This window comes from Phocoena sinus, chromosome 19 (assembly GCF_008692025.1).
Source record: "Phocoena sinus isolate mPhoSin1 chromosome 19, mPhoSin1.pri, whole genome shotgun sequence".
NCBI classification, from domain to species: domain Eukaryota; kingdom Metazoa; phylum Chordata; class Mammalia; order Artiodactyla; family Phocoenidae; genus Phocoena; species Phocoena sinus.
Window position 1 is genome coordinate 1,284,110 of NC_045781.1, and position 26,442 is coordinate 1,310,551.

At 42.1% G+C, this 26,442-nt stretch overlaps 1 protein-coding gene and 1 long non-coding RNA gene across 2 annotated transcripts; one reads left to right on the forward strand and one right to left on the reverse strand.

Moving 5' to 3' along the window:
• The first annotated feature begins 395 nt into the window (after positions 1–395).
• Positions 396–22,429, forward strand: LOC116743543. Its single transcript, XR_004346808.1, has 3 exons — positions 396–635; positions 3,029–3,148; positions 21,737–22,429. It is a non-coding gene; the product is annotated as an uncharacterized LOC116743543 (long non-coding RNA).
• On the reverse strand, positions 8,567–9,038 carry LOC116743540 (mitochondrial import inner membrane translocase subunit Tim8 A-like). The gene has a single exon (XM_032612079.1). The coding sequence runs from the start codon at positions 8,986–8,988 to the stop codon at positions 8,695–8,697; it is 294 nt and encodes a 97-aa protein (XP_032467970.1). The 5' UTR covers positions 8,989–9,038; the 3' UTR covers positions 8,567–8,694.
• Positions 22,430–26,442: the final 4,013 nt, after the last annotated feature.

Here is a 26,442-nt window from a genome sequence, read left to right on the forward strand (position 1 = left end):
ACAAGATGCAAAAAACACAACAGGGAAATCTGGATCATTCCCCTTAGGAACATCCCATGCCTGGCCTCCTTCATTAGAGCCTCTGCATTTCCTTTGCCAGCTCCTCTCCAGGCCTCTGGGCCCCAGGTTCCGAGAAGAAACAGAGACACCCTCTCCCGGCCGGCTGCAGAACAAGAACTACGCTACCACGTGCGCCACAACCAGAGAAGCCCGCGGGCCCCAACGAAGACGTAGCGCAGAATGAATGAATGAATGAACGAATGAGTGAATAAATAAAATATGTTTTAAAAAAGAACCACACTACCCAGCAGGCTGTGCTTTGCGGGATGGCTGTGAGGGCCGGACTGATGGCGTCACAGAAAAGGGCCGTTACTGGCTCGCGTTGTCAGGGGCGGGACTTCCTGCGGCGGAGGAGCGCGCTTTTCTTTGTGGTGAGGCTGGTGTGTCCCCACCCACTACGAGCTCTTCCCGGGACTTAGGGACGGAGCGGGGAGGACAGCCTGGAGGGCCCACCTATGCCTTTGTGCGACCTGGGGGAGTGTCAGCTAAGCCCGCTGGACCCGCCGGTCTCCGGCGCCCTCACGTGGCCCTACGCTCCCCGCGGTGCGATAGCGGCGCTGGTGACCCCGGCGCAGGTGAGTGGAAGGTGCGCCAGGCCACGCCCGCTCGGACCCCACCCACGTGGCCGAGGCGCGCTGCTGTGCTGGATGGTGGTGTCCTGTGAGTTGTCATCTTGTCCTCCCCAGGGCATTGTTTGTCGGAGCCTCGGGATGGGGTCGCTTGTGCTTCGGGTGGGAATCCAGGTTAGGGGCTTCACACGGAGGGTCCCATTTCTGTCAGTCAGTGAATGGGACGCTGTGTGGTAGGGAGAGATGTGGCTTCTCGAATCCCCCTGACCCCATACCGGTGGCGTGGAAGGACCCGCAGGGAGAAGCGCAGGCCGCACAGTCCGGAGACCTTTCTGTGTGTTGCGGCCCCGCCCCTTCCCGAGTCTAGGACCTTGAGCAGCTTTCCCTGTTGCCCTTGGTCTCTGTTTTGTCGGGCACAAAACAGGAATATTAAAGTTCCTCCAACTGGGTTTGAGGGAACTAGAAAAAGCACATGGGTGACGTGTATCCCCCCGCGTCCAGCACGGTGCAGGGAGCATCGCTCTGATTTTCTTTCCACGGAGGTGCCTCTTGAGCCTCTGTTGATGTTAGAGGCTCACTCCTGGGAGAATCTGACCCTTGGGCTTCCCAGCTGTGTAACCTCTACAGCGATAAGGGCTGGGGTGAGGAAGAGGCAGGAGTAGCCTGCAGCAGCTTGGGGATTGCAGCCCTGCTAGGATAGAAAAGGTGTCAGGAGAGACAGGGCGCCCAGAAGGCCAAGGAATTTGTCTTTCAGTTTACAGCCAGTCGAACTGGCTTCCCACTGAATCTGTTTTCCTGTTTGAGGTTCAGTTACATATGGTAAGTGGTGGTAGTGTGCAGGAGTGTGGTGTCCGTTTGGACATGAAAACACAAGAGGTCCTGGGTAATTCCATAGCCGTGGCCCTGAGTACCCTCATAGTCCTGATCGCTGTCAGGACTTGTCTTATTTGTTAACTTCCCATTCACTTGGCTCCTTCCTCACTTTATATCAGCCTCACTCCAGTGTGCTGTCCTGAAAGAGGCTTTTCGTGGTGCCCTGTCTAAAGCAGACTAACCTCTATTTTCTTGACTTTGGAATCTTTGGGTCCCTGTGACATTGTCTTGCTCATTTATTTAGTTGCTTGTTTAGGATCTCTTCCCAGCTGCTGAGCATAAGCACCTGTTGCTGCTCAGGACCTAGAACAACAGCCTGGGCTTATAAAAGGTACTCAACAAATGGTTCAGTGAATGAATGGGTCTCCCCCTCAGGTGCCTGCCTCACACTTATAATAAATACAGTCTTTCTCCCAACTATGTATGGCCCACAGTGCTCTCTCTACTTGATCTGCCCCTTGCTTACCCCCAAGATTTTTTCCCTCCATTTTTCCCTCACTCACCGCACACGGCCAGGCAGTCTTGAACTTGTAAAACTCCTGCCCAGTTTCCAGCTTCAACTTGCACTTCTCTTTGTCTGGGGCCCTGTTCCCAGATCTCTGCAGGGCTACCTCTCCCCACCCTTCCTGTGCATCAGTGTCACCTCTTAGGATAGTCTTTTCCTGGCTGTTTTATAATAATTCTGGCTAAGGTACCCCTGCCCCCACCTGCCAATCTTCTGGCAACTCTGTTCCCGCTTTTACTGGATGTTCAATTCCCACTTCTGCTCCTTAAATTTGAGGTTGTGGCTGATTTTCTAGAGCTGCCTGGGGCTCAGACCTCTGGCTGTGACACGGAGGTGATGATGGCATTTACCTCATGGGCCGTGGGAGGATTAGTAAGAGTCACAAAATACATTGAACACGTAACTGTGCCAGGCAGTCCAGCATCTCACATGTAAACATTTTCTCTTTCATTCTCCAAACGGCCTGGTGAAGTGGGACTGATTGTTCTATTGATGCAGAAATCGAGGCTTAGAGAAATGATGGGATGTCCTCCCTGTGGTCGCACTGGCAGGAAGTGTCGAATTCCAGAGTCTTGATTCAAACCCTGGAAGTCTGGCTCCCGAGCAAGGAATCTTATTGTGTAAAGGCCTCAACTTGGGGCAGGTGCACTGTGAGGACCAGGGAGGCTTAGGTGCTATCACTTTACTGTTACCATTGTTGGAATTATCATCATGATCATTTTCCCAGAGCACTTACCATCTCTCCCCAGTCCTCATGGAACACCACTGTCTGTGTCACGGTGACACTGTCTGTGTCATCTCCAGTGACTTCCTTCATGGGAGGCTTTTCTCTCAGCCACAATTGCATTATGTCTCAAGGTTGCATCTGCTTCCCCCTTGAGCCCAACACAGAACTTGGCGATCCAGAGGCCTCGGTGATTCAAGCCTGGGTCTCTCTGCATCTTCACCAGCAACAGAGTGACAGGGTTGATCCCAGCCAAGTGCACAAGGCCAACACTACTACCTGTGTTTGACTCTCCAGGTGGTGGTGACCTTTAAGAATGTGGCTGTGACCAAGAGGAGTGGGGACAACTTGACATGGACCAGAGGACTCTGTACCAGGAGGTGATGCTGGAGACCTGTGAGCTACTGTTCTCACTGGGTAAGTGCTCAGCTCTCACACCTGTGGGGGACCCCACCCACCTTGTTTCTGGGCTGATCAGGAAGGACAGAGGAGTCACCTTTCCTCCTCCCCACAGGCCCTGCAGTTTTCTGGTCCCTTCTGCCTGGTCTCGCTGTGTCTGTAGCAGTGATTGGTGGGATAGAAACAATGTCCTTCTGAACACCAGCCCCCATCCCAGTGCCCAGCACCCTTGGGCCTCAGTCTGAGGTCCCTGTTCCTGATTCCACAGGAGGGAAGCTGACTGGCCCAGCTTGCTGAGGTCAGGTGCCCCCACAGCCCAGTTAGCAGGGCTGTTCTCAGAAGAAAGGGTGAGTCAGGCAGACCCCTACATGGCATTTGTCATCAGTGCCACCCAGGGATCTTCCTAAACAGCACAATCTTGGTTCAAAGGTCCCTGGTGTCTACATGATCCTCACATGTTTCCTGTGGCCTCGGCAGATTGCTATGTGGCAATACTTGGAGGGCCAGGGAAAGATTCCCCAGGAAGCTGTATAGGCTCTGAATCATCAAACAACAAATAGGACTATTTGTCCCATGGCCTGGATTGATGCGTCCAGGAATCAAGGGGTAGATATGTGAGTGGCACCACTGACAGTTATCCATAGAGAGGCACTAGGGAAAATTTTTGCTTCCTGTCTTCGTGAAGCACTGATTGTGTAGAGGTCTTAGTTGCAAAGGGAAGAGTGCTTTCACTGCTGCAGTAGAATGATTCCGTTGTCCTGGAGAGTAACACTGCCAGTCTGCCACTTTGCACTACTCATGCTTCTGAATCAACAGGAAAAGTAAGAGTTACTGTGCTGGCTCTGGTGATTGAATGTGATTATCAGGTGCAAATTGGACTATACTTCCCACTGGTACTTGCACAAAGGAAGTGTGTGTCTGGAATGCAGAGATCCCTTAAGATGTCTTGTCATGATCTATGGTAAAGTCAATGGAAAACTATCCACAACCTACTTCAGGCAGGACAACTCATGGCCCAGACCCTTCAGGAAAGAATGCTTTGGTCACCCCACCAGGGAATAAAAAATAATCATTCAAGGGCTTCCCTAGTGGCGCAGTGGTTGAGAGTCCGCCTGCCGATGCAGGGGACACGAGTTCGTGTCCCGGTCCGGGAGGATCCCACATGCCGCGGAGCGGCTAGGCCTGTGAGCCATGGCTGCTGAGCCTGCGCGTCCGGAGCCTGCATGCCACAGCGGGAGAGGCCACAACAGTGAGAGGCCCCTGTACCGCAAAAAAAGAAAAGAAAAAAAGACCATTTGAGGTGCTGCTGAGGACAAAAGGAGCATGGAATGGATTGTGGAAGAGCTACATATTAGTTAGCTCATGTGACCATTAACAGAAGTGAGGATAGTAATCAGTAATGTCGTGAGTATTTCTTCCTAATTTTTTTTTTTTTTTTCGGTACGTGGGCCTCTCATTGTTGTGGCCTCTCCCGTTGCGGAGCACAGGCTCCGGATGCGCAGGCTCAGCGGCCATGGATCACAGGCCCAGCCGCTCCGCGGCATGTGGGATCCTCCCGAACCGGGGCACGAACCCGTGTCCCCTGCATCAGCAGGCGGACTCTCAACCACTGCGCCACCAGGGAAGCTCCAGCCAATATCTTTTTCTTCCTTCTTTCACGCCCTTGTCATTTAACAGATGATGTGTTGACTTCACATCACAGTTTTTAAGTATTGTTAAATTTATATCATAGTATTCAGTTATAGGATATCAAGGAGGAGAGTGAATGTTACCCAGGGAATCTGTCTCCTTTCTGAAGAAAGAGTTATTGTATTTTTGGTTGTACACAGGATAGTTGTATCATGACCTTGTTGTTGTCTTTATTTGGAGATAAGGAGTGGTTTAAGTTTGTATGGTGCCAAGTTGACAAGAGGTGAACTTGTGATGATTAATTTTATATATCAACTTGACTCGGCTGTGATATCTGAATATAGTTCAAATACTATAGATTCAATACTATAGTTCAAATACTAGATTTCAGTGTGAAGCTTTTTTTTAATGGAGTAAATACCTATATTTTTATTTGTAATTTTTAAATTTATAGACCAAACACATGGTGCGAAAAGAATGGCCTCAATTTAATGGCATGTTGTCCCTTAAAAAAGTAGAAAAATAAGACAAAGCCAAATTAAGCAAGACTTTGGTTCAGTATTATACTGGAAATTTTAATAAAACTAGACTTCTATTCAATATTGAGATGGAGGTTATTGTCACAATAATGAGGCAATAAAAAGTAAAATTACTCACATTGTTAAGGAAAAAATAAAACTGATCTACGGAGAAAACTCTATGGGATCTCCAAACAAAGCATAACCCAGAATAAACATATACAATGGAATACTACTCAGCCATAAAAAAGAATGAAATTTTGCCATTTGCAACAACATGGATGGACTTGGAGGGTATTATGCTAAGGGAAATAAGTCAGATAGAGAAAGACAAATACTGTATAATATCACTTATATGTGGAATCTTAAAAATACAACAAACTAGTGAATATAACAAAAAAGAAGCTGACTCACAGGTATAGAGAACAAACTAGTGGTTACCTGTGAGGAAAGAGAAGTGGCGAGGGGCCATATAAGGGTAGGGGAATCAGAGGTACAAACTGTGAGGTACAAAATAAGCTACAAGGATATATTGTACAACACAGGGAATATAGCCAATATTCTATAAGTGGAGTACAGCCTTTAAAAATTGTGAATCACTATATTGTACTCCTCTAATTTATATAATATTGTACATCAACTATACTTCAATAAAAAACAAAACATAACATTAACCAAAAGACCCTGCTAGAACGACTATCTGAAGCTTGAAGAATTCAAGATCCATATAAAAGAAACCATTCTATTTGCAATAGCAATAAACAGTTGAGAACTTCAGATCCCCCCTCCCCGCCCCAAATGTCTGTGTTGAAATGTACCAGGGACTTGTTTTAATCATGCACTGTGAGACATGCAGACATGGAAGTTACTTTGAAGAAGGACACTTACACGGTTCCCTAGAAACAGGAAGCACAGCATGTCATACTGGGCCGCATATGCTGGGCCTCCACCTTCTGCTCAGGAGGCAGTTCAAGAAGAGCATGGCTCACAGCCTTGAAAAATTCTGGCAGACTTTGGGCTTCAGGGGTCATCCCTAGTTGCCACCCAGAAGAGGACCTTCACCCAATCATGAGGCACCTTTATGGCATTGGAGGACTTCCAGTCACCAGAATTGGGACAAATGAATGTCTGTTCTTCATAAATCACCCAGTCTATGGTGTTCTGTTATAGCAGACCTATAAGACTAAGACAGACAGTTTGAAATTTTTCAGTGGGCTCCGTTTTGGAAGGGTGGACCCTAGTTGTCCCGTACCTAGCTCTGGTATAGGTACCAGAGCTAGGTACGGTATAGGGCAGGGAGGATTATTGGTTTGGTGTGTGAGTTTGATAAGGTTATGGTTGGGGGTGTGGGCTCCAGATTGGTCGGTTTGTGTATAATAAGCATGCTTACAGGGGAGGGATTTTTTACCTGCAGGAATTAACTAGCTCTGAGAGGGATAGCCTTGCCAGGAATAAGGCCCCAAAGGCCAGAGTAGGAAAAATACAAAAAAATAAGAAAATATAGTCAATACAATTAAAATTTAGCATACCATCCGATGTAGAAAATACATGCAAGATGGGTAAACAGAATTTTAAAAATTAGAGAAAAAAAATTAAGACCCAAGTAAAAGGAGAGAGATCTCACATTTACGGATTGCAACGCTCAATATTTCCTTCTAAACTGATCTATGTGTTAAGTGAAATCCAAGTCAAAATCTCGGTTAGCTCTATTTTTTTTTTTTAATAGAAATTGCGAAGTGGATTCTACAATGAAAATTCAAGTGCAAAGGACCAAGAATAGCCAAACAACCTGGAAACAAGAAAATGCTAGCATAAATACAAATAGATAAATGTAAGGGAATAGGAGGTCTAGAAATAAACATACACACAACTGATCAGTTGTTTTTCAGTGAAGGGACAAAAGCAATTTGGTATAGAAAGAATGATTTGTTAGATCAGTGTGCGGTAGCAGTTGGGTATGCAATTGGGTATGCAAAGAGAACTTATAAGAATTAAATAACTATGGATCATAGACATATATAGAAAAACCTAAAACTGCGAGAGTTACAAAATACTGGGTTGGCCAAAAATGTTGGTTCGGGTTTTTCGGTAGCATCTTACGGGAAAACCTGAACGAACTTTTTGGTCAACCCGATAAAACAGGAACACAGGTTTTGACCTTTTGTGGAAGTCACAAGCCCTACGTCCTCTTCAGTATTGCATGTGCTGACTCTACACCAGTCACACCTTTTTTCTATCTACCTCCTCTCATCCAAAGCCCAACCCCACCTCTCCCACCACAGCCCAAGAGACTCCCAGCTGGCCTCATTTACTCTTGTCTTTTCCATTATGGTTTATTACAAGATATTGAATATAGTTCCCTGTGCTCTACAGTAGGACCTTGTTTATCTGTATATAGAGTTTGTATCTGTTTATCCTAAGCTCCTAATTTATCCCTTCCTCCACTCCCTTTCCCTTTTGGTAGCCTTAAGTTTGTTTTCTGTATCTGTGAGTCTGTTTCTTTTTGTTTGTTTGCTTTTTCTTGTAGAATCTTTTATTTCAGTGATTAAAAGAATGCACTAAACGGAAACTATGCTGATTTACATTAGGCATGCACTTCTACCTGAAACTGCTGTTAGTTTTTGAGTGGCCTAAATCTTTATAACTTATTTTTTCATTTAGGCACATCTTTCAATTTTTTTGGACCCCAATATACAGGGTAAGTTAACTTCTTCCTTGTGGCGGTTTAGTATGAGAATTATGTTCACTGGCTAGATTCCTTTAACCAAAGGCCTCTAGACTCTCAGGTTACCTGTACTAGCTCAAGACTGTACTTTATATAGATATTTAAGTGAATCACAGTATAAGGGAGAGAGATAATCTAGAAAGGTGAAATGTACTGTATGAATATTCAGTACATCTTTTTTTCCAGCACTGATAGTCAAACACTAGATAAGGAGGGCTACAGTCAAGTACCAAATTACTCTTTCCCCTGCTGCTGCCCTTTCTGAGAGACACAAAGACGTATGTCGCTCTCTCTAGAAATCTGAAACGAATCCACACAAACAACAGATTATTACCTATGTGGTCCCACTATCAAATTATAGAGCAGTTCCCCTATTAAAATTGTAGGGAGCAGTTAATGGGACTATGAGAAAAGCTTCATCCCACATACAGTAATATACATCTAGTAGAATTTTGCATTCATCTGTCATTTGTTTTCCGAAGATTTAGCATTAAAAAACACAACCCCAAACACATTTGACCCTCAAACACCCCCCCCCCCACAAAAAAAATGGTCTTTGTTCATTCTCAGATGACAGGATGTCCCAAGAGTGACAAAGGTGGGAGCCGATCCCCCACCTTTTCTTCAACCATCCCATCAACTGCTCTTCATTTCTTGAACTACCTTCCTTTTCCAAAGAGGTAATGCTGAAGTCAGTCAGAACAGCTTTCTGAGAAGACTGGCTTGGATTTCTGGGTCTGTTCCAGTCGATTCAAGTTGAATTGGCTTGTATCAATGAAGCGCCCAATGCAGTTCACAAAACAGGCCTCAGCCGGACTGTCCAACTTTGGCCCAGGCTTGTCTGTGCACTTTTCCCAACAAAGTTTCGTCATCTGGTGCACCAGCTGCTGGAAGCGCTGCTTCTGAGTCTCTACGTCCATGAAATGCTGCAGCTGCCAGTCAACCGAGCCCAAACCCACTGTGGAGGAAGATGAGGAGGAATCCATCCCAGCGCGGCCACGCGTGCCGAGACGAACTCCGCACCAACTCACCAACCTTCACGTCTGCTTCTGTTTTGTTTTGTTCGTTAAGATTTTTTAATATTTTATTACCATTTATTTTTGGCTGCATTGGGCTTTCGTTGCTGTGCACGGGCTTTCTCTAGTTGTGGCGAGTGGGGGCTACTCTTTGTTGGGGTGCACGGGCTTCTCATTGCGGTGGCTTCTCTTGTTGCAGAGCACAGGCTCTAGGCGCGCAGGCTTCAGTAGCTGTGTGTGCATGCTCAGTAGCTGTGGTTAGAGGGCTCTAGAGTGCGGGCTCAATAGTTGTGGTGCACGGGCTTAGTTGCTCCGTGGCATGTGGGATCTTCCCAGACCAGGGCTCGAACCCATGTCATTGGCAGGCGGCTTCTTAACCACGGTGCTACCAGGAAGCCCCTGTTTCTGTTTTGTAATAAGTTCACTTGTATCATATTTTAGATTCCATGTATAAGGATATCATATGGTATTTGTCTTTCTCTTTCTGGCTTACTTTGCTTAGTATGATAACCTCTAGGTCCATCCATGTAGCTGCAAATAGCATTATTTCATTCTTTTTTATGGCCGAGTAGTATTCCATTGTGTGTGTGTGTGTGTATGTGTGTGTGTATGTACACACACCACATCTTTATCCTTCCATCTATTGGACATTTATGTAGTTTCCATGTCTTGACTATTGTAAATAGTGCTGCTGTGAACATAGGGGTGCATGTATCTTTTTGAATTAGTGTTTTCTCCAGATGTATGACTAGGAGGGGGATTGCTGGATCATACGGTAACTCTATTTTCAGTTTTATAAGGAACCTCCATACTGTTCTCCATAGTGGCTTTACCAGATTACATACTCACCAACAGCATAGGAGGGTTTTCTTTTCACTACACCCTCTCCAGCATTTATTTGACTTTTTCATGGTGGTCATTCTGGCCAGTGTGCGGTGATATCACATTATAGTTCTGATTTGCATTTCTCTACCAATTAGTGATGTTGAGCATCTTTTTATGTGCCTATTGGCCATCTGTATGTTCTTTGAAGAAAAGTCTATTTAGGTTTCTGTCCATTTTTTTGTTGGGTTATTTGTTTTTTGTTGTTGTTATTGAGTTGTATGAGCTGTTTATATATTTTGGAAATTAAGCCCTTGTCAATCACATTGTTTGCAAATATTTTCTCCCAGTCCGTAGGTTGTCTTTTCGTTTTGTTTGTGGTTTCCTTTGTTGTGCAAGAGCTTATAAGTTTGATTAGGTCCCATTTGTTTATTTTTGCTTTTATTTCTTTTGCCTTGGAAGACTGACTTAACAAAACATTGTTATGGTTTATGTCAGAGAATGTTTTGCATATGTTCTCTTCTAAAAGTTTTATGGTATCATGTCTCATGTTTAAGTCTTTAAGCCATTTTGAGTTTATTTTTGTGTATGGTATGAGGGAGTGTTCTAACTTCATTGATTTACATGTGGGTGTCCAGCTTTCCCACCACCACTTCCTGAAGAGATTGTCTTTTTTCCATTGTATATTCTTGCCTCCTTTGTTGAAAATTAATTGACCATAGGTGTGTGGGTTTATTTCTGGGCTCTCTCTTCTGTTCCATTGATCCATGTGTCTGTTTTTATGCCAGTACCATGCTGTTTTGATGACTATAACTTTATAGTATTGTCTGTGGTGTGGGAGGGTTATGATTCCAGCTTTTTTCTTTTTCCTCAGGATTGCTTTGGCAATATGGGTCTTTTATGGGTCCATATAAATTTTAGAATTTTTTTGTTCTAGTTCTGTGAAAAATGTCATGGGTAATTTGATGGAGATTTCATTGAATCTGTAGATCGCTTTGGGTAGTATGGCCATTTTAACACTATTAATTCTTCTAACCCAAGATCATGGGATAGCTTTCCATTTCTTTGAATCATCTTCAGTTTCTTTTATCGGTGTTTTATAGCTCTCAGCATATAAGTCTTTTACCTCCTTGATCAGGTTTATTTCTAAGTATTTCAATTTTTTTTTTTAACCCCACATTTGTTTATTTATTGTTGGCTGTGTTGGGTCTTCGTTTCTGTATGAGGGCTTTCTCTAGTTGTGGCAAGCGGGGGCCACTCTTCATCGCGGTGCACGGGCCTTTCACTATTGCAGCCTCTCTTGTGGTGGAGCACAGGCTCCAGATGCACAGGCTCAGTAGCTGTGGCTCACGGGCCTAGTTGCTCCCTGGCATGTGGGATCTTCCCAGACCAGGGCTCAAACCCATGTCCCCTGCATTAGCAGGCAGATTCTCAACCACTGTGCTACCAGGGAAGCCCAAAGTATTTTAATTTTTTTAATGAAATTTTAAAAGGGATTGTTTTCTTACTTTCCCTTTCTGATATTTCATTGTTAGTGTAAAGAAGTGCAGCTGTTTTCTGTGTGTTAATCTTGTATCCTGCTACCTTGCTGAATTCAGTTATCAGTTCTAGTAGTTTTTGTGTGGAGTCTTTAGGGTTTTCAATATATAGTATCATGGCATCTGCATATAATGAGAATTTTACATCTTTCCTTTCAATTTGGATACATTTTATTTCTTTTTCTTGTTTGATTGCTCTGGCTAGGACTTCCAATACTATGTTGAATAGAAGTGGTGAGGGTGGGCATCCTTGTCTTGTTCCAGATTTTAGGAAGGCTTTCAGCTTTTCACCATTGAGTATTATGTTGGCTGTGGGTTTGTCATAAGTAGCTTTTCTTTTTGGCTGCATTGGGTCTTTGTTGCTGCGCATGGGCTTTCTCTAGTTTCAGTGAGTGGGGGTTACTCTTTGTTGCAGTGCATGGGCTTCTTATTGTGGTGGCTTCTCTTGTTGCAGAGCATGGGCTCTAGGCACATGGACTTCAGTAGTTATGGCACACGGGCTCAGTAGTTGTGGCTCGCGGGCTCTAGAGCACAGGTTCAGTAGTTGTGGCAGACAGGCTTACTTGCTCCGCGGCATGTGGGATCTTCCTGGATCAGGGTTCGAACCCGTGTCCCCTGCATTGGCAGACAGATTCTTAAACACTGTGCCACCAGGGAAATCTCATAAATAGCTTTTATTATGCTGAGATATGTTCCCTTTATACCCACTTTGGTGAGAGTTTTTATCATGAATGGATGTTGAATTTTATCAAATGCTTTTTCTGCATCTATTGAGATGGTCATGTGGTTTTTGTCTTTTCTTTTGTTGATGTAGTGTATTACATTGATTGATTTACATATGTTGAGCCATCCTTGTGATCCTGGGATGAATCCAACTTGATCCTGCTGTATGATCTTTTTTATATGTTGTTGGATTTGGTTTGCTAATATTTTGTGGAGAATTTTTGCATCTATATTCGTCAACAATATTGGCCTGTAATTTTCTTTTTTGGTGGTGTTTTGGTCAGGTTTTTGTATCAGGGTGGTGGTAGCTTCATAGAATGACTTTGGGAGTGTTCCGTCCTCTTCAGTCTTTTGGAAGACTTTGAGATGGATTGGTGTAAGTTCTTTGTATGTTTGGTAGAAATTGACCTTATTTACTCTTTAGCTAATCTATCATCCAGTCTGACACTCTTTAGGCTTCACCAGGAGTTATCACAAAACTCTGAGCCTGTAGAGAGGAAAACAGCACCAGGTCTTATCTCAGTGTCATCTGATTCCATTTACTGCTTTGCCTCTCAATAAATCTCTTATTCACCTCCTTGGAATTTCGTGTCACTCCTGGATCTTCATCTGAGGCCAGCTCCCGCACCACATGCACACGCGCACACACACACATGCGCGCGCACACACACACACCTCTCCCTCTTTCTCTCTCTCTCTCTCTCTCTCTCATGGTCACTGTACTTCCTAACCTGTCTTAGTGATGATGACAGCCTCCTCCCGCACCCCCTACACACACTCATGCAAACACACACACTCTGTCTCATGGTCGCTGTACTTCCTAACCTGTCTTAGTGATGATGACAGCCACCACCCCTGTCCAGGGGTCCAGGCAAGTAAGCCAGTCCATGCAGAATACCCTCCCTTCAGCCTTAATGGCATTGCCACATAACCTGTGGGGTGTTCCTCTTAAGTCTGACATAGTCCACGTGCCGATCTCCTGCTTATGGGTATCTTTACATGAACCCCCTCCTTCCCTAAACTCCAGGTGTATATTTCACATGCCCACTTAACAACTCCACTTAGAGGTGCCTGCAATACCTCAGATTCAGCATGGTGACACCTAACTCCTGATAGTACTGCTGGTAATTACTCCTGCTATTGACTTTGCATCTTTCGCCTAAAGCCAAACTTCCTGGATTTATGTGAGACTTCTCTCACCCTTACAGCAGTGATCATTCCTACTAAAAAACTCAACCTAATACTACAAGCAACTTCTTAGAAAATATTTGGACATAAAGGTAAAAGTCTTTAGGGACTTCCCTGGTAGTCCAGTGGCTAAGACTCGGTGTTCCCAATGCAGGAGGCCCGGGTTCGATCCCTGGTCAGGGAAATAGATCCCACATGCAGCAACTAAGAGTTAGCGTGCCACAGCTAAAGATCCCACACGCAGCAGCTAAAAATCCTGCACGCTGTAACAAAGATCCCGTGTGCCGCAACTAAGACCTGACACGGCCAAGTAAAATATAAATAAATAAATAAATATTTAACAAACAAAAAGGTAAAAGTCGTTACCTCATGCTGGGAATGAAGCTATAATAAAAATTTTATGGCTACAATACTAAAATGATTATGGTACCCTCCCAAATAATTCAAAATAGAAACAATATTCCGTTGGAAAATAAATTTTTAATTAATGCAAAAATGTAATTTCCATGAGGGAGAGAAAGATTGCTATTTATCCAGTGATAGGGGCAGTGTCTGGCAATAGCAAGCACTCCATAAATAAAATAATGGGTACAGATTTCCTGATTTTTTTTTTTTTAGCCACGCCACATGGCTTGTGGGATCTTAGTTCCCCAAATAGGGATCAAGCCCGTGCCCCCTGCAGTGGAAGTGGGGAGTCTTAACCACTGGACCACCAGGGAATTCCCTTCCTGATTCTTTCTTGAATGCCCCATTCCCCTGTCCCTGCTTCCATCCCAGCAAATGCTTACCTGGTTTTGTGGGCAATCCAGCCATGATTGGCCGGAGCCAGGTCAGCATTTGTTAATTGGATTGCACAGAACTGAAGAGGGGGCGTACCCCATACCACAAGATCACCTGAGGTGGGGATGCAGTGCCTACATCAGCCCCATCTGGGCTGGAGCTGATCTCCATGGTTACAAATAGAGCACAACGTGTGTTCCTGTCCGTTTTAGTATTGTGGCCACAAAATTTTTATTATAGCTTCATTCCCAACGCTTTTTTTTTTTCTTTTTTTTTTTCCCAATGCTTTTGAACAAAAAAATTTGTTGGACTTTTACCTTTATATCCAAATATTTTGTAAGAAGTTGCTTGTAGTATTAGGTTTGTGGGAAAGAGAAGATGTGGGGTGTAATCTACCCGAGACCAAATTTCTCATTGTGCTGATCACTGCTTCTGAATCCTTCTCCCCTTGTTGTGTCCAGATATTTAGAATGAATAAGTTAGAAGGCAGTGGCGGTACAGTCATGTGCATTGATGTCTGGGCAATGGCTGTCTTTCTCACAGGGCTAAATTACAAGGGTAAGTTTGATCATCATGAATCACTGGCGGGGGGGAGCTGTTCATTATACACAGAGGCTGCACCCACTGAAAACAGCCTAAACATGTTGTTATTTTCTCTTTCCCAAATTTGCCACTTCATACCCACAAATAAAAGACTTAGGCTGTTAACCTTTACAAAGATTTAAAGAACATTATATAATTTCTAAGTACACATAAAATATAATAATATATATTCACCTTGCTTGGATGAGGGCATTCATTCATTCATTCAGTAGATATTTATTGAACACCTAGTATGGGCCAGGCATTGTGCTAGGTGCTCAGTGAATATTGATACATGAAAAAGAGACCAAAAGTGTATAGATCTTAAACAAGTGTAAGAAGGGTTTCCCCAAAGTCCTTGAAGGATTTGACTTTGCTATACATGTCTTCTTGACTTCTGTCCTCTGCTCTGAGCACAACCCTTCACCACTAGACCCACTTCCACAAAAAAAAGACCACTTCTGCATGTTGCCAATGGGTTGTGCATGACAATGGGCAGTATTTATGTAGGCAGCACAGACAGTAGCTTTTCACCTAATGTAGCAATAACACAATATTAATCAATGGGCACTGCCTTCCATAGTGATTGAACAAATGCTTGACGTGGGTCAGGTCTCTTAATCCAAAAGCCACAGAGAGAGTGCAAAATGGGAAAAGTCTGCATCTGAGAAGGAACACTGCTAAGGAAAAATGAATTTGTTTTCAATTTGGTTTAAATCAGGTGTGGGATTCTACCCTCCTTTTGGATCCCCAAATAGGAGAATCTTAGCACATAGATAATCACAAACTGTGTGAGAGTTGAAATCCCTGCCCTGCTGGAAGGCAGCGCCAGGCTCACAGAGGCACACATCTGTCTCAAAGTCACCCTGCCCTTTGCAAATGGCAAAGATATCTTCACATGTTCTGATTTCCCCTTATTTCAAGGCTACATCATGTGAACTCCATTTAAAACAATGTGATTTTGCACTTCTGTAATGGATATCATGAACACATTGAGATGTGAGAGTATGGGACAGGGTGGGGGCAACTTTCTACCAGTGTGCGGAAACTAGGGAACAGTTCTGAGGCTCAGGATAGGAGAAATAGGTACATGGCCCCAGTGGCTTAAAGCTCAGTCCTTGAAGGATGTGCCCCCACCACCATTCATAGAAGTCCTAGCCACAGCAGCTAGGCAAGAAAAATAAAAGGCATCCAAATTGCAAAGTGAGGAAACATTGGAATCATAATGGAGTAATTATAGTTCAGGTGTACAAAACGGATTGGGAAGACTATTGAGGTTCTAGTCTCAGACACATCCCTGTACCACTGAGAACTTGAACTTTTTGTGAAGTACCAAACCCCAGGACACCTACAGTTATATTTAGAACAACACCTGCTGGGTGTAACTTTATGGTCTCAAGGTTCCCCTTTGTCAGTTCAAGAATTTCAGACCCCAACCAATGCTTGTTTAGCAAGCACTCTTCTTGCCATCTCTAAATAATTCCTTACAAACAACATATGGAACTAACTGCCCTTGCAGTTTTTTGCCTGTATAAGCTTCCTCCATTTTGTAATCCAGAGGAACATAGTTCAGGTGCTTCTTGAACCTGTGTCTCCCAGGCTGTAGTCTAATAAACCACAAATAAATGCCTCTTTATTTCAATAAGGTCTCCATTTCTGAAATTTAGGTTAACATTGCTCGGTGTAGTTGGTATTACCCAGTGTGACCTCCAGCACTTCTTCAGACTTGGTGTTGGCATTCAGTACCTACATGGACCCATTGCGTTTAGCAATCTTTTCACTCACATAAAGACTGCAGAGAGTCCTCCTGAACCCAAAACTCTCATTTGGTCAAGGTTTAGATCATAAATAAAATTGGGTGTCTCTCAGTGTTGACTTTAGTGCTCCCTTTTGGGAGTGGAATTTTTATGTTTGTTTTATTTTGTTTTGTTTTAATCTGTGCCACTTGGTAGGAGATTCAGGTTTCAGGTTTCTTTTGATTTTGATGAGTACTCAGAATAATGCCAAGTTCTCATTCAAAACAAAACAAAACCCTGTCAGCTTTGTGTTTAACACCTGTGGGCCCTCATCCTGTAACGACCTATCTAAATGGGTCCATTTAACCTGGTATGATTTTAAATTGCCCTGGCCAAAATGGGAAGATTTTGAAATTCCCAAATTTGTCAATCTTCATGCATGCCTAGAAAAAATACCAGAAACAGAAAAATTAATGGAAAACATATTTTTAAAATTAATTATTAAAAATAACAAATAATAAAATGCTGCACACAGGCTTTCTCTAGTTGCGATGAACGGGGGCTACTCTTCGTTGCAGTGCACAGGCTTCTCTTGTTGCAGAGCGTGGGCTTCAGTAGTTGCAGCACGCTGGCTCAGTAGCTGTGGCGCATGGGCTTACTTGCTCCGTGGCATGTGGGGTCTTCCCGGACCAGGGATCAAACCCATGTCCCCTGCATTGGCAGGCAGATTCTTAACCACTGTGCCACAAGGGAGGTCTCAGAAAGCATGTTTTAATTGATATTTAGAGGCCTCTAAACATAATACTGAGGAAATTGCTTCCCTCCAAGCTGTAATTAAAAATTGACTCAGGCTGTTTCTAAACTTAAGAAATCATGAAATTCTTTACCCCAGTCCCATTCCCCTCCCAATTCTGCACCTTCTCCTCCATTCCTTTACGCACCTCTTTCCAAACTCCCTTTTTATTTAACTTACCCCCTCTTCTCTTTCTCCACCAGACACCCTCCTCCTCCTCCTCCATCAGTTAACACTCCTGAGCCTAAACCCCACTCAACCCCCCTGTCCTGGCAGCCCCTATTAAAACGAAGTCCACCTGAACCTTTTATTGTCTTTGTCCCATGGAGTAAACGTGAACTTAGGGCTATAGCTAAAGAATTCTGTGATCCTTTTTGGACCTCATTTCCTTTGCCAAACAATTTAATCTTGTTATACAAACCTATGAACCAAGATATTCTGGTCCTAATCAACTTATACACATGCTGGTAGGGGAAGGCAGAGCAAAAGAATGGCTTAATAAGATGGATTGGAAAAAACCTATAGAAGACTTCCAAAAGAAAACAACTGAAGATCAAGATAGGGCCAAAGGCTTAGCCAAAACCCTTTACTGGTTATTCCAGAAGTTTCCCCAAATATTACTGATTGAAACATATCCAACTGTGTACTCAAAACCTAAGGAGCCTGTACTTGAATTCTTTGAAAGATTTCAAAAAACTTTCAAACAGTATTCAGGGATGGAAGATGTTAATACCAACTCATGAACGGTTTAGATTAAGAACTTGACACTTTAGTTAGAAGGTATCAGTGAAATTGGGCAGCCATGGATGCCCGTGATTTATGCAGTTTGGCACAGCAGCTGTCCAAGACTATACAAAAATAGCCAAGAAGAAGGCTACTCAAATAATGAGTTTACAGCTTCAGCAATTGACTGGCCAAAAAAAAGCCAACACGCCTCAAGTCTTACAATGAAAGACCCTCCAACACAGAAGACCTTCAAAGGTACCTTTGCTATTATTGCAAAGAAAGCCTGGGAATTTTAAAAGAGCTTGCTATAAATTCAGAAAATCACTCAGAGAGAAAACAAAATCCTGCTAGCCCTTCTCCAAACAAAGGTCCTATGCAACTTCCTTTCTGTCTCACCTAGGGCTGCTCCAAGGAAATACCTGGGGTTTCTCCCTTTCTTCTCACTAACATTCTGGAGAAATTGAATTCACCATTGTTTGAGAGCAGACACAGCTTTAATTCATACGGGGTACCACTCTTTCTGTTCTCAATCCCAGCACTTTGAAACATTCTCTTCTGTGGAGTACTAAAACAATTTCAATGGTGGGAGTTTCTAAGAACCCTATGACTGTTTTTAAATCTCAACCCACTCCATTCCAACTTGGCCCTGTCACAGAGACACATTCCTTTCTCCTTCCTTCCACTCCTGTACACATCCTCAGAAGAGACCTCTTAGAGGTCCATAATGCACATGTTTCCTTCTCACAAAAGGGGGAAATGTTTTAAATCTGGAAGAACATTCCAATCAACAAGGCCCTAATGACACAAATTTAGGCCCTGCATGTGAAGCTGCCATCATTTTTCTCACATCAGTCATAACCCCAAGAAAGATTGAACTTGTACAAACACTACGGTCTCAAATCTCTGTGGATAGAGGGAACATTCATTCAGCAACCCCAATCAAAATAGATGTAGACTCATCTTAACCCCTCCCCAACATCAAGTAATATCTCCTCAAACAGGAACCTATAAAAGGAATTCAACATATCATAAAAGACTATATTAAACAAGGTCTAGTGATTCCTTGCACCAGTCCTTGCAATACCCCCTTCCTCCCAGTTAGAAAACCTAATGGAAGAGGCATTTTGTTCAGTATTAAATAGCCATCAATAATATAGTCATATCCCACCATCCAGTAGTCCTTAATTCCCATATCCCTTTGTTTGCAGTTCCCACAGACAGCAAGGTTTTCACATGGCTGATTTATGTGGTACTTTCTTTGTTATGCCAGTGGATCCAGACAGCCAATCCTTTTTTGCCTTTACTTGGAATGATCAACAGTACACTTGGACAGTATTGCCCCAGGGATATACGGAGAATCCTATTTACTTTTCTCAGACCTTAAAATCATACCTTGCAGATGTTACTTTCCCAAATGACTTCACTTTACTCCAATATGTGGATAACTAACTTCTTTGCTCTTCAGGCATGCAGGCTTCTCAAAAAGACAGCCTCTAACTACTTGAGCCTGCATTATAGCAAAAGATCAAATTGTTAATATTTATACTGATAGCCAGTATGCTTTTTTTAAAAAAAAAAAAAAACAAGAGACATCAGCCACCATGTCCCCTTTTTTTAAAAATTTTATTTATTTATGTCTGCGTTGGGTCTTCGTTGCTGCGCGGGGGCTTTTTCTCTAGTTGTGGCAAGTGGGGACTACTCTTCATTGCGGTGAGTGGGCTTCTCATTGCAGTGGCTTCTCTTCTTGTGGAGCATGGGCTCTAGGCGCACAGGCTTCAGTAGTTGTGGCACACGGGCTCAGTAGTTGTGGCTCACGGGCTTAGTTGCTCCACGGCATGTGGGATCTTCCTGGACAAGGGCTTGCACAGGACAAACTATTAAGAATAGCCAATATGTATTGGATCTTCTGGAAGCTATTAAAATACTAAAACTTCTGGCCATTATAAATATCTCAGCTTAGTCAAGGCTTGGTTCAAAGGAAAGGAAATAATTTAGCCGATACCGTAGCAATGACTGCTGCTCTCTGACCCACTTCAAAAAAGCTTTAATTATTACCTAATTACTTACGTTAGCTTACAGGATTTACTGGCAGAAACCTAAAACAGTGTTTCTCCAGAGGAACAAGACAAATCTTATACCAGGGATGTAAATTTTGGGAAGATCATAATTTATGGTACGGGTCTAACAATACTCCAGTTTTGACTCATAGCCTCCAGGAACATATTATTGAACATATATGGGGGCCCAGATAAAATGATACGTGCAAAACAATGCTACTGAAAACCATCCCACAAAATAGCCACTGAAGTATATTTGAAGTGTAACCTTTGTCCAAAACGTAATCCAGGTAAACCCATCCATTTCCCTAAAGATTGTTTTCCTTTGCCTTCAGGACCCTTTGAGGTATGATTAATGGAATTTATCCAACTGCCACTATCTCAGGGATATAAATATGTAGTTGTACTAGTATGCATGTTTTCTCACTGGATTGAAACATTTCCATGTTGCAGGGCTATAGCACTTTTGGTAGGCAAAATTCTTTTGGAAAAAATAATTTCTACATGGAGTATTTCATCTGAGCTTCATAGTAATCAAGGAACTCATTTTACAGGGCAAATTATTCAGTCAATCTGTAAAACTTGGCCTTTTATTTCCCCCGCAGTATTTCCACTGCCTCTATAATTCACAGTCCTCCGGGCTAGTGGAACTTACATATAGAGCCATTAAGGCTCAGTTGGCTAACAAGACATGGAAACAACCTAAATGTCCATCGACAGAAGAATGGATAAAAAAGGTGTACATATATACAATAGAATACTAGTCAGCCATAAAAAAGAATGAAATAATGCCATTTACAGCAACATGGATGGAACTAGAGATTATCATACTAAGTAAGTCAGAAAGAGAAAGACAAATACCATATGATATCACTTTTATGTGGAATCTAAAATATGACACACACAAAAAAATAAATAAAATAAAATATGACACAAATGAACTTATGTATAAAAACAGAAACAGACTCACAGACATAGAGAACAGACTTGTGGTTGCCATGGGGGAGAAGGGGTTAGGGAGGGATGGATTGGGGGTTTGGGATTAGCAGATGCAAACTATTATACAATATATATTGAATAGAATGGATAAACAACAAGGTCCTACTGTGTAGCACAGGGAACTACATCCTGTGATAAACCATAATGGAAAACAATGTGAAAAAGAATATATATATATATATATATATATATATATATATATATATATGTATAACTGAATCACTTTGCTGTTCAGCAGAAATTAATACAACATTGTAAATCAAGTATATTTCAATAATAATAATTTTAAAAAGACTTAATTGGCTAAACTAGTTGAATCTTTTAATCTACCATGGCCGGAAGCCCTGCCCCTGGTATTGCTCAGCCTAAGGTCTACCCCCTTTGGTAAGCACCGACTTTCTTCCTTTGAAATAATTATGGGAAGAACAATGAAAATATATAATGCACTACATAAGCCCAATGTGGTTAAAGGAGACCTCTTAACATATTGCCAAGAATTAACTAAAAACATTAAAGCTTCATGCTTACTAGTACTAGAATCTTTTATAAGTGAGTAACCTTTAAAAAAAAAAGAGTTCCCAGGAGACAAAGACATTAAAGAAAATAATTTACAACCAGGTGATTATATTTATTGGAAAAGACGCCTCCCTGGAGATGCTTTGAAACCTCAATGGAAAGAGGTTGTTAATCAGGTATTAACAGGTTGTTCACTAAGCCATGTGCAGCAAAACCTTTGGTGTTCAATCATGGAGTCACGTTTCTCATTTTTAAAAGGCTACCAATCCTGAGTGGACCTCCCAACCCATTGATGACCTTCATCAGAACAAGAAAAACTTCCCTGGGTCAGAAGCAGATGACATCTGAGTTGACAGCTCATCACAAGATTCGAGACCAGGCCTGTAACCCCAACTTTGTTGATAGTTTCAGACTGTTTTTCTTTTTGTTAACTGAGGTACCTATACACTTGACTTTGTCACACTGAGGGTCAATAAGCCTTTTTACCCCTTCCTCATGTTTTCTTTAATCCTGATAATCCTAATATTGGAATTATTCATCTGTCATAAAATCTTTACCTTGAGGAATGACAAATTGAAATTGTAATGGTGTAATCATACTCAGGTATACAAAATGGAGTTGAGCAGCCATTGAGGATCAGATCTCAGACACATCCCGGCATCACTGAGAATTTGAACTTTCTTTGAATTGTACCAAACCCAAGGACACCATCAGCCATATTTAGAATACCCAGAAGCTTCATCCTTTTGGTCTAAAATTTCCCCTTGTAACTCTGCAACCATTTTGGACCCCAACCAATCCTTGTTAACAAGCAGCCTTATTTCTTGCTTGCTCCAATTATAATTCCTGACAGACAACTATGTAACTCACTATGGCCTTGCAGTTTTTGCCTTCTATTTTAACCTTTCTCTATTTTGTAGTATAGTAGAATACAATTCACATGCTCCTTGACTCTGTGTGTCCTGGACTAAATACATTTTGGGGGGCGGGAGATGGCTTGCGGGATCTTGGTTCCCTGACAAGGGATTGAACCCGCACCCTTGGCAGTGAAAGGGCAGAGTCCTAAACACTGGACTGCCAGGGAATTCCCTCCTGGACTACATTCTTAACAAACCCCAAATAAATGCCTTTTTATTTCAATCAGGTCTGTTTCTGAAATTTCAGTTTAAAGAAGGAAGAAGTAAAACTCACTATTTGCAGATGGCATGACACTGTATATATAGAAACCCCAAAAACTCCACCAAAGAACTGTTAGAGCTAAGTGAATTGACTAAAATTGCAGAATACAAAATTAGTACACAGAAATCTGTTGTATTTCTGTACACTAATAATGAACTGTCATAGAAATGAAGAAAATAATCCCATTTACAGTTGCATCAAAAAGAATAAAATATCTAGTAATAAATTTAACCAAGGAGGTGAAAGACTTCTAGTTTAAAAACTATAAGACACTGAGGAAATAAATTGAAGATGACACAAACAAATGGGAAGATGTACCATGCTCATGGATTGGAATAATCGATATCATGAAAATATACATACTACTTAACCTAAAGACTCAGTGCAATCCCTATCAAAATACCAATGACATTTTTCACCAGAACTAGAACAAATATTTCTAAAATTTGTATGGAACTACAAAAGACCCCAAATACCCAAAGCAGTCTTGAGACAGAAGAGCAAAGCTGGAGGTATCATGCACCCAGACTTGAAACCATACTACAAAGCTATCATAATCAAAACAGTATGGTCTTGTCACAAAACCAGACACATAGATCAATGGAACAGAGTAAAAAGTCCAGAAGTAAACCCACAGTCATATGGTCAATTTATCTATGACAAAGGAGGCAAGAGTGTACAATTGGGAAAGGACAGTTGCCTCAATAAATGGTGGTGGGAAAACTAGGTAGCTACACGTGAAAGAATAAAACTAGGGGGCTTCCCTGGTGGTACACTGGTTAAGAATCTGCCTGCCAATGCAGGGGACACAGGTCTGAGCCCTGGTCCGGGAAGATCCCACATGCCGCGGAGCAACTAAGCCCGTGCACCACAACTACAGAGTCTGCGCTCTAGAGCCTGTGAGCCACAACTACTGAGCCCATGTGCCATAACTACTAAAGCCCGTGTGCCTAGAGCCTGTGCTCTGCAACAAGAGAAGTCACCACAGTGAAAAGCCTGCGCACTGCAACGAAGAGTAGCCCCCACTTGACGGAACTAAAGAAAGCCCACGTGCAGAAATGAAGACCCAACACAGCCATAAATAAATAAATAAATAAATAAATAAATTTATTTTAAAAAAAGAATAAAACTAGACCACTTACACCACATACAAAAATAAACTCAAAATGGATTAAGGACTTAAATTTTTTTCTTTTTTTTTTTTTCTGGTATGCAGGCCTCTCACTGTTGTGGCCTCTCCCGTTGTGGAGCACAGGCTCCGGATGCGCAGGGTCAGTGGCCATGGCTCACGGGCCCAGCCGCTCCGCGGCATGCGGGATCCTCCCAGACCGGGGCACGAACCCGTGTCCCCTGCATCGGTAGGCAGACTCTCAACCACTGCGCCACCAGGGAAGCCCCAAGGACTTAACTTTAAGACCCCAAAACCATAAAACTCTTTAGAAGAAAACATAGGCAGTAACCTCTTTGACATCAGTCTTAGTAATATTTTTTTGGATGTTCCTCAGGCAATGGCAACAGAAGCAAAAATAAATAAGTGGGATCACATTAAACTAAATAGCTTTTGCACAGCAAAGGAAACCACCAACAAAATGAAAAGGTAGCCTACTGAATGGGGGAAGATATTTTCAAATGATATATCCAATAAGGGGTTGATAATCCAAAATGTATACAGAACTCATACAACTCTATATTTAAAATAAAAATTTTTTTAAACGGGCTAAGAAGCAGAATAGACATTTTTCCGAAGAAGACATACAGATGGCCAACAGGCACATGAAAATGTGCTCAACTTCATTAATCATGATAGAAATGCAAATCAAAACCACAATGAGATACCACCTCACGCATGTCAGAATGGCTTATCAAAAAGAAACAACAGGACTTCCTAGTGGTGCAGTGGTTAAGAATCTGCCTGCCAATGCAGGGGACATGGGTTCAAGCCCTGATCCGGGAAGATCCCACATGCCGTGGAGCAACTAAGCCCATGCGCCTCAACTACTGAGCCTGTGCTCTAGAGCCTGTGAGCCATAACTACTGAAGCCCATGTGCCTAGAGCCCACGCTCCACAACAAGAGAAGCCACAGCAATGAGAAGCCCACACACGGCAACAAAGAGTAGCCCCCACTCACCACAACTAGAGAAAGCCTGCATGCAGCAATAAAGACCCAATGCAGCCAAAAATAAATAAGTAAAATAAATTTTTTTAAAAGGAAACAAGTGTTGACCAGAATGTGGAGAAAAGGGAACCCTCAAACACTGTTGATGGGGATGTAAATTGGCCCAGCCACTGTGGAAAACAGTATGGAGGTTCCTCAAAAAACTAAAAATAGAACTATCAATGGTTGAACAATTACACTTCAGTTTATTTGAAGAAAACAAAAACACTAATTTGAAAAGACATATGCACCCCTATGTTCATTGCAGCATTGTTTACAATAGCCAAGATATCGACAGGACCTAAGTTTATCAATAGATGAATGGATAAAGATGTGGTATGTATGTGTGTGTGTAGCTATGTATAACACACACAATGGAATATCACTCAGCCATAAAAAATCGTGCCATTTGCAACAACATGGATGGACCTGAAGGGTGTTATGTTAAATGAAATAAGTCAGAGAAAGAAATACTATATGATTTTACCTCTATGTTGGATCTAAAAAACAAAACAAATGAACAAATAAAACAGAAACAGATTCATAGATACAGAGAACAAACTCATGGTTACAAGAGGGGAGGGGGCTGAAGGGTTGGACAAAATAGGTGAAGCAGTTTACAAGGTAGAAACTTCCAGATATAAAATGAGTGTCATGAGGATGTAATTTGCACATAGGAAATATAGTCAATAATATTGTAACCAGTGCTCAAACATAGTAACTGGTCTTACTGAGGTGATCATTTCATAAGGCACAAAAATAATGAATCAATGTTATACACCTGAACCTAATATAAACGTAAAAAAATAATGAATGAATGCAACAAAAAAGAAACCTCTCACAAATTTTCTTTTGTTGAGTGTTTTTTTTCTATTCAGCTCAAAATACTTTTTCCAGTGTGTTTTTTGTTTTATTTTGGTTTTGTTTTTTTAATTGGTGTGTGTGTGAGGAGAGAGAGATGGAGAGGAGAGGGAAATCAAACTAATACAGAAGGGATCTTCTTTTATCTTATATAATGCTTCTACAAAAGTGCTATTGCAAATGTCATGCCTCTTTGTCCCTTATAAAATACTTCCCCGCACATTGTGAACTGCTCTATGCACTTTTATTCATTGTTACATTGGTGTTTCTCTCTAGTGAAATAAGTCAAGAAAATAAATATATAACGTTTGGGAAGGAATAAAGACTTTATCACTAACCACCTTAATTATTTCCTCAAATTTCATCTACACCTGACTCCTACTATGGAGACCCAATTTACTATTGCAATGCTTCCCTACTCCCTATACTTTTCTTCACCTCTATGTGGTTCTTCTTTTCTCTTTCCCTAAGACCTATTATTACCGTCTAAGATACTATGTAATTTAACAACTTAGCACATTGCTTGTTGTGTGTTTCCCTTAACCAGAATGCAATTTCCATGAGGATGCATTTTTTTTACTTATTATGTTCTGTGCACTCATATATATCTAGGAATGTGCCTGACAAGGTACGCAATGAATATATGTTGAAGCACTGAACAAACATGAAAACCGGAAGTTCCTGTTCATTTGTAACATTGTTTGCTATTTTTTCCAACACTGCTCATTCCTGTCTCACCCAATCAGTTTCAATACCTTCAAGGGTTCT

Excerpts from the sequence above, each read along its gene's own strand:
- LOC116743540 (XM_032612079.1), bottom strand. The coding sequence starts at position 8,988 with ATGGATTCCTCCTCATCTTCCTCCACAGTGGGTTTGGGCTCGGTTGAC.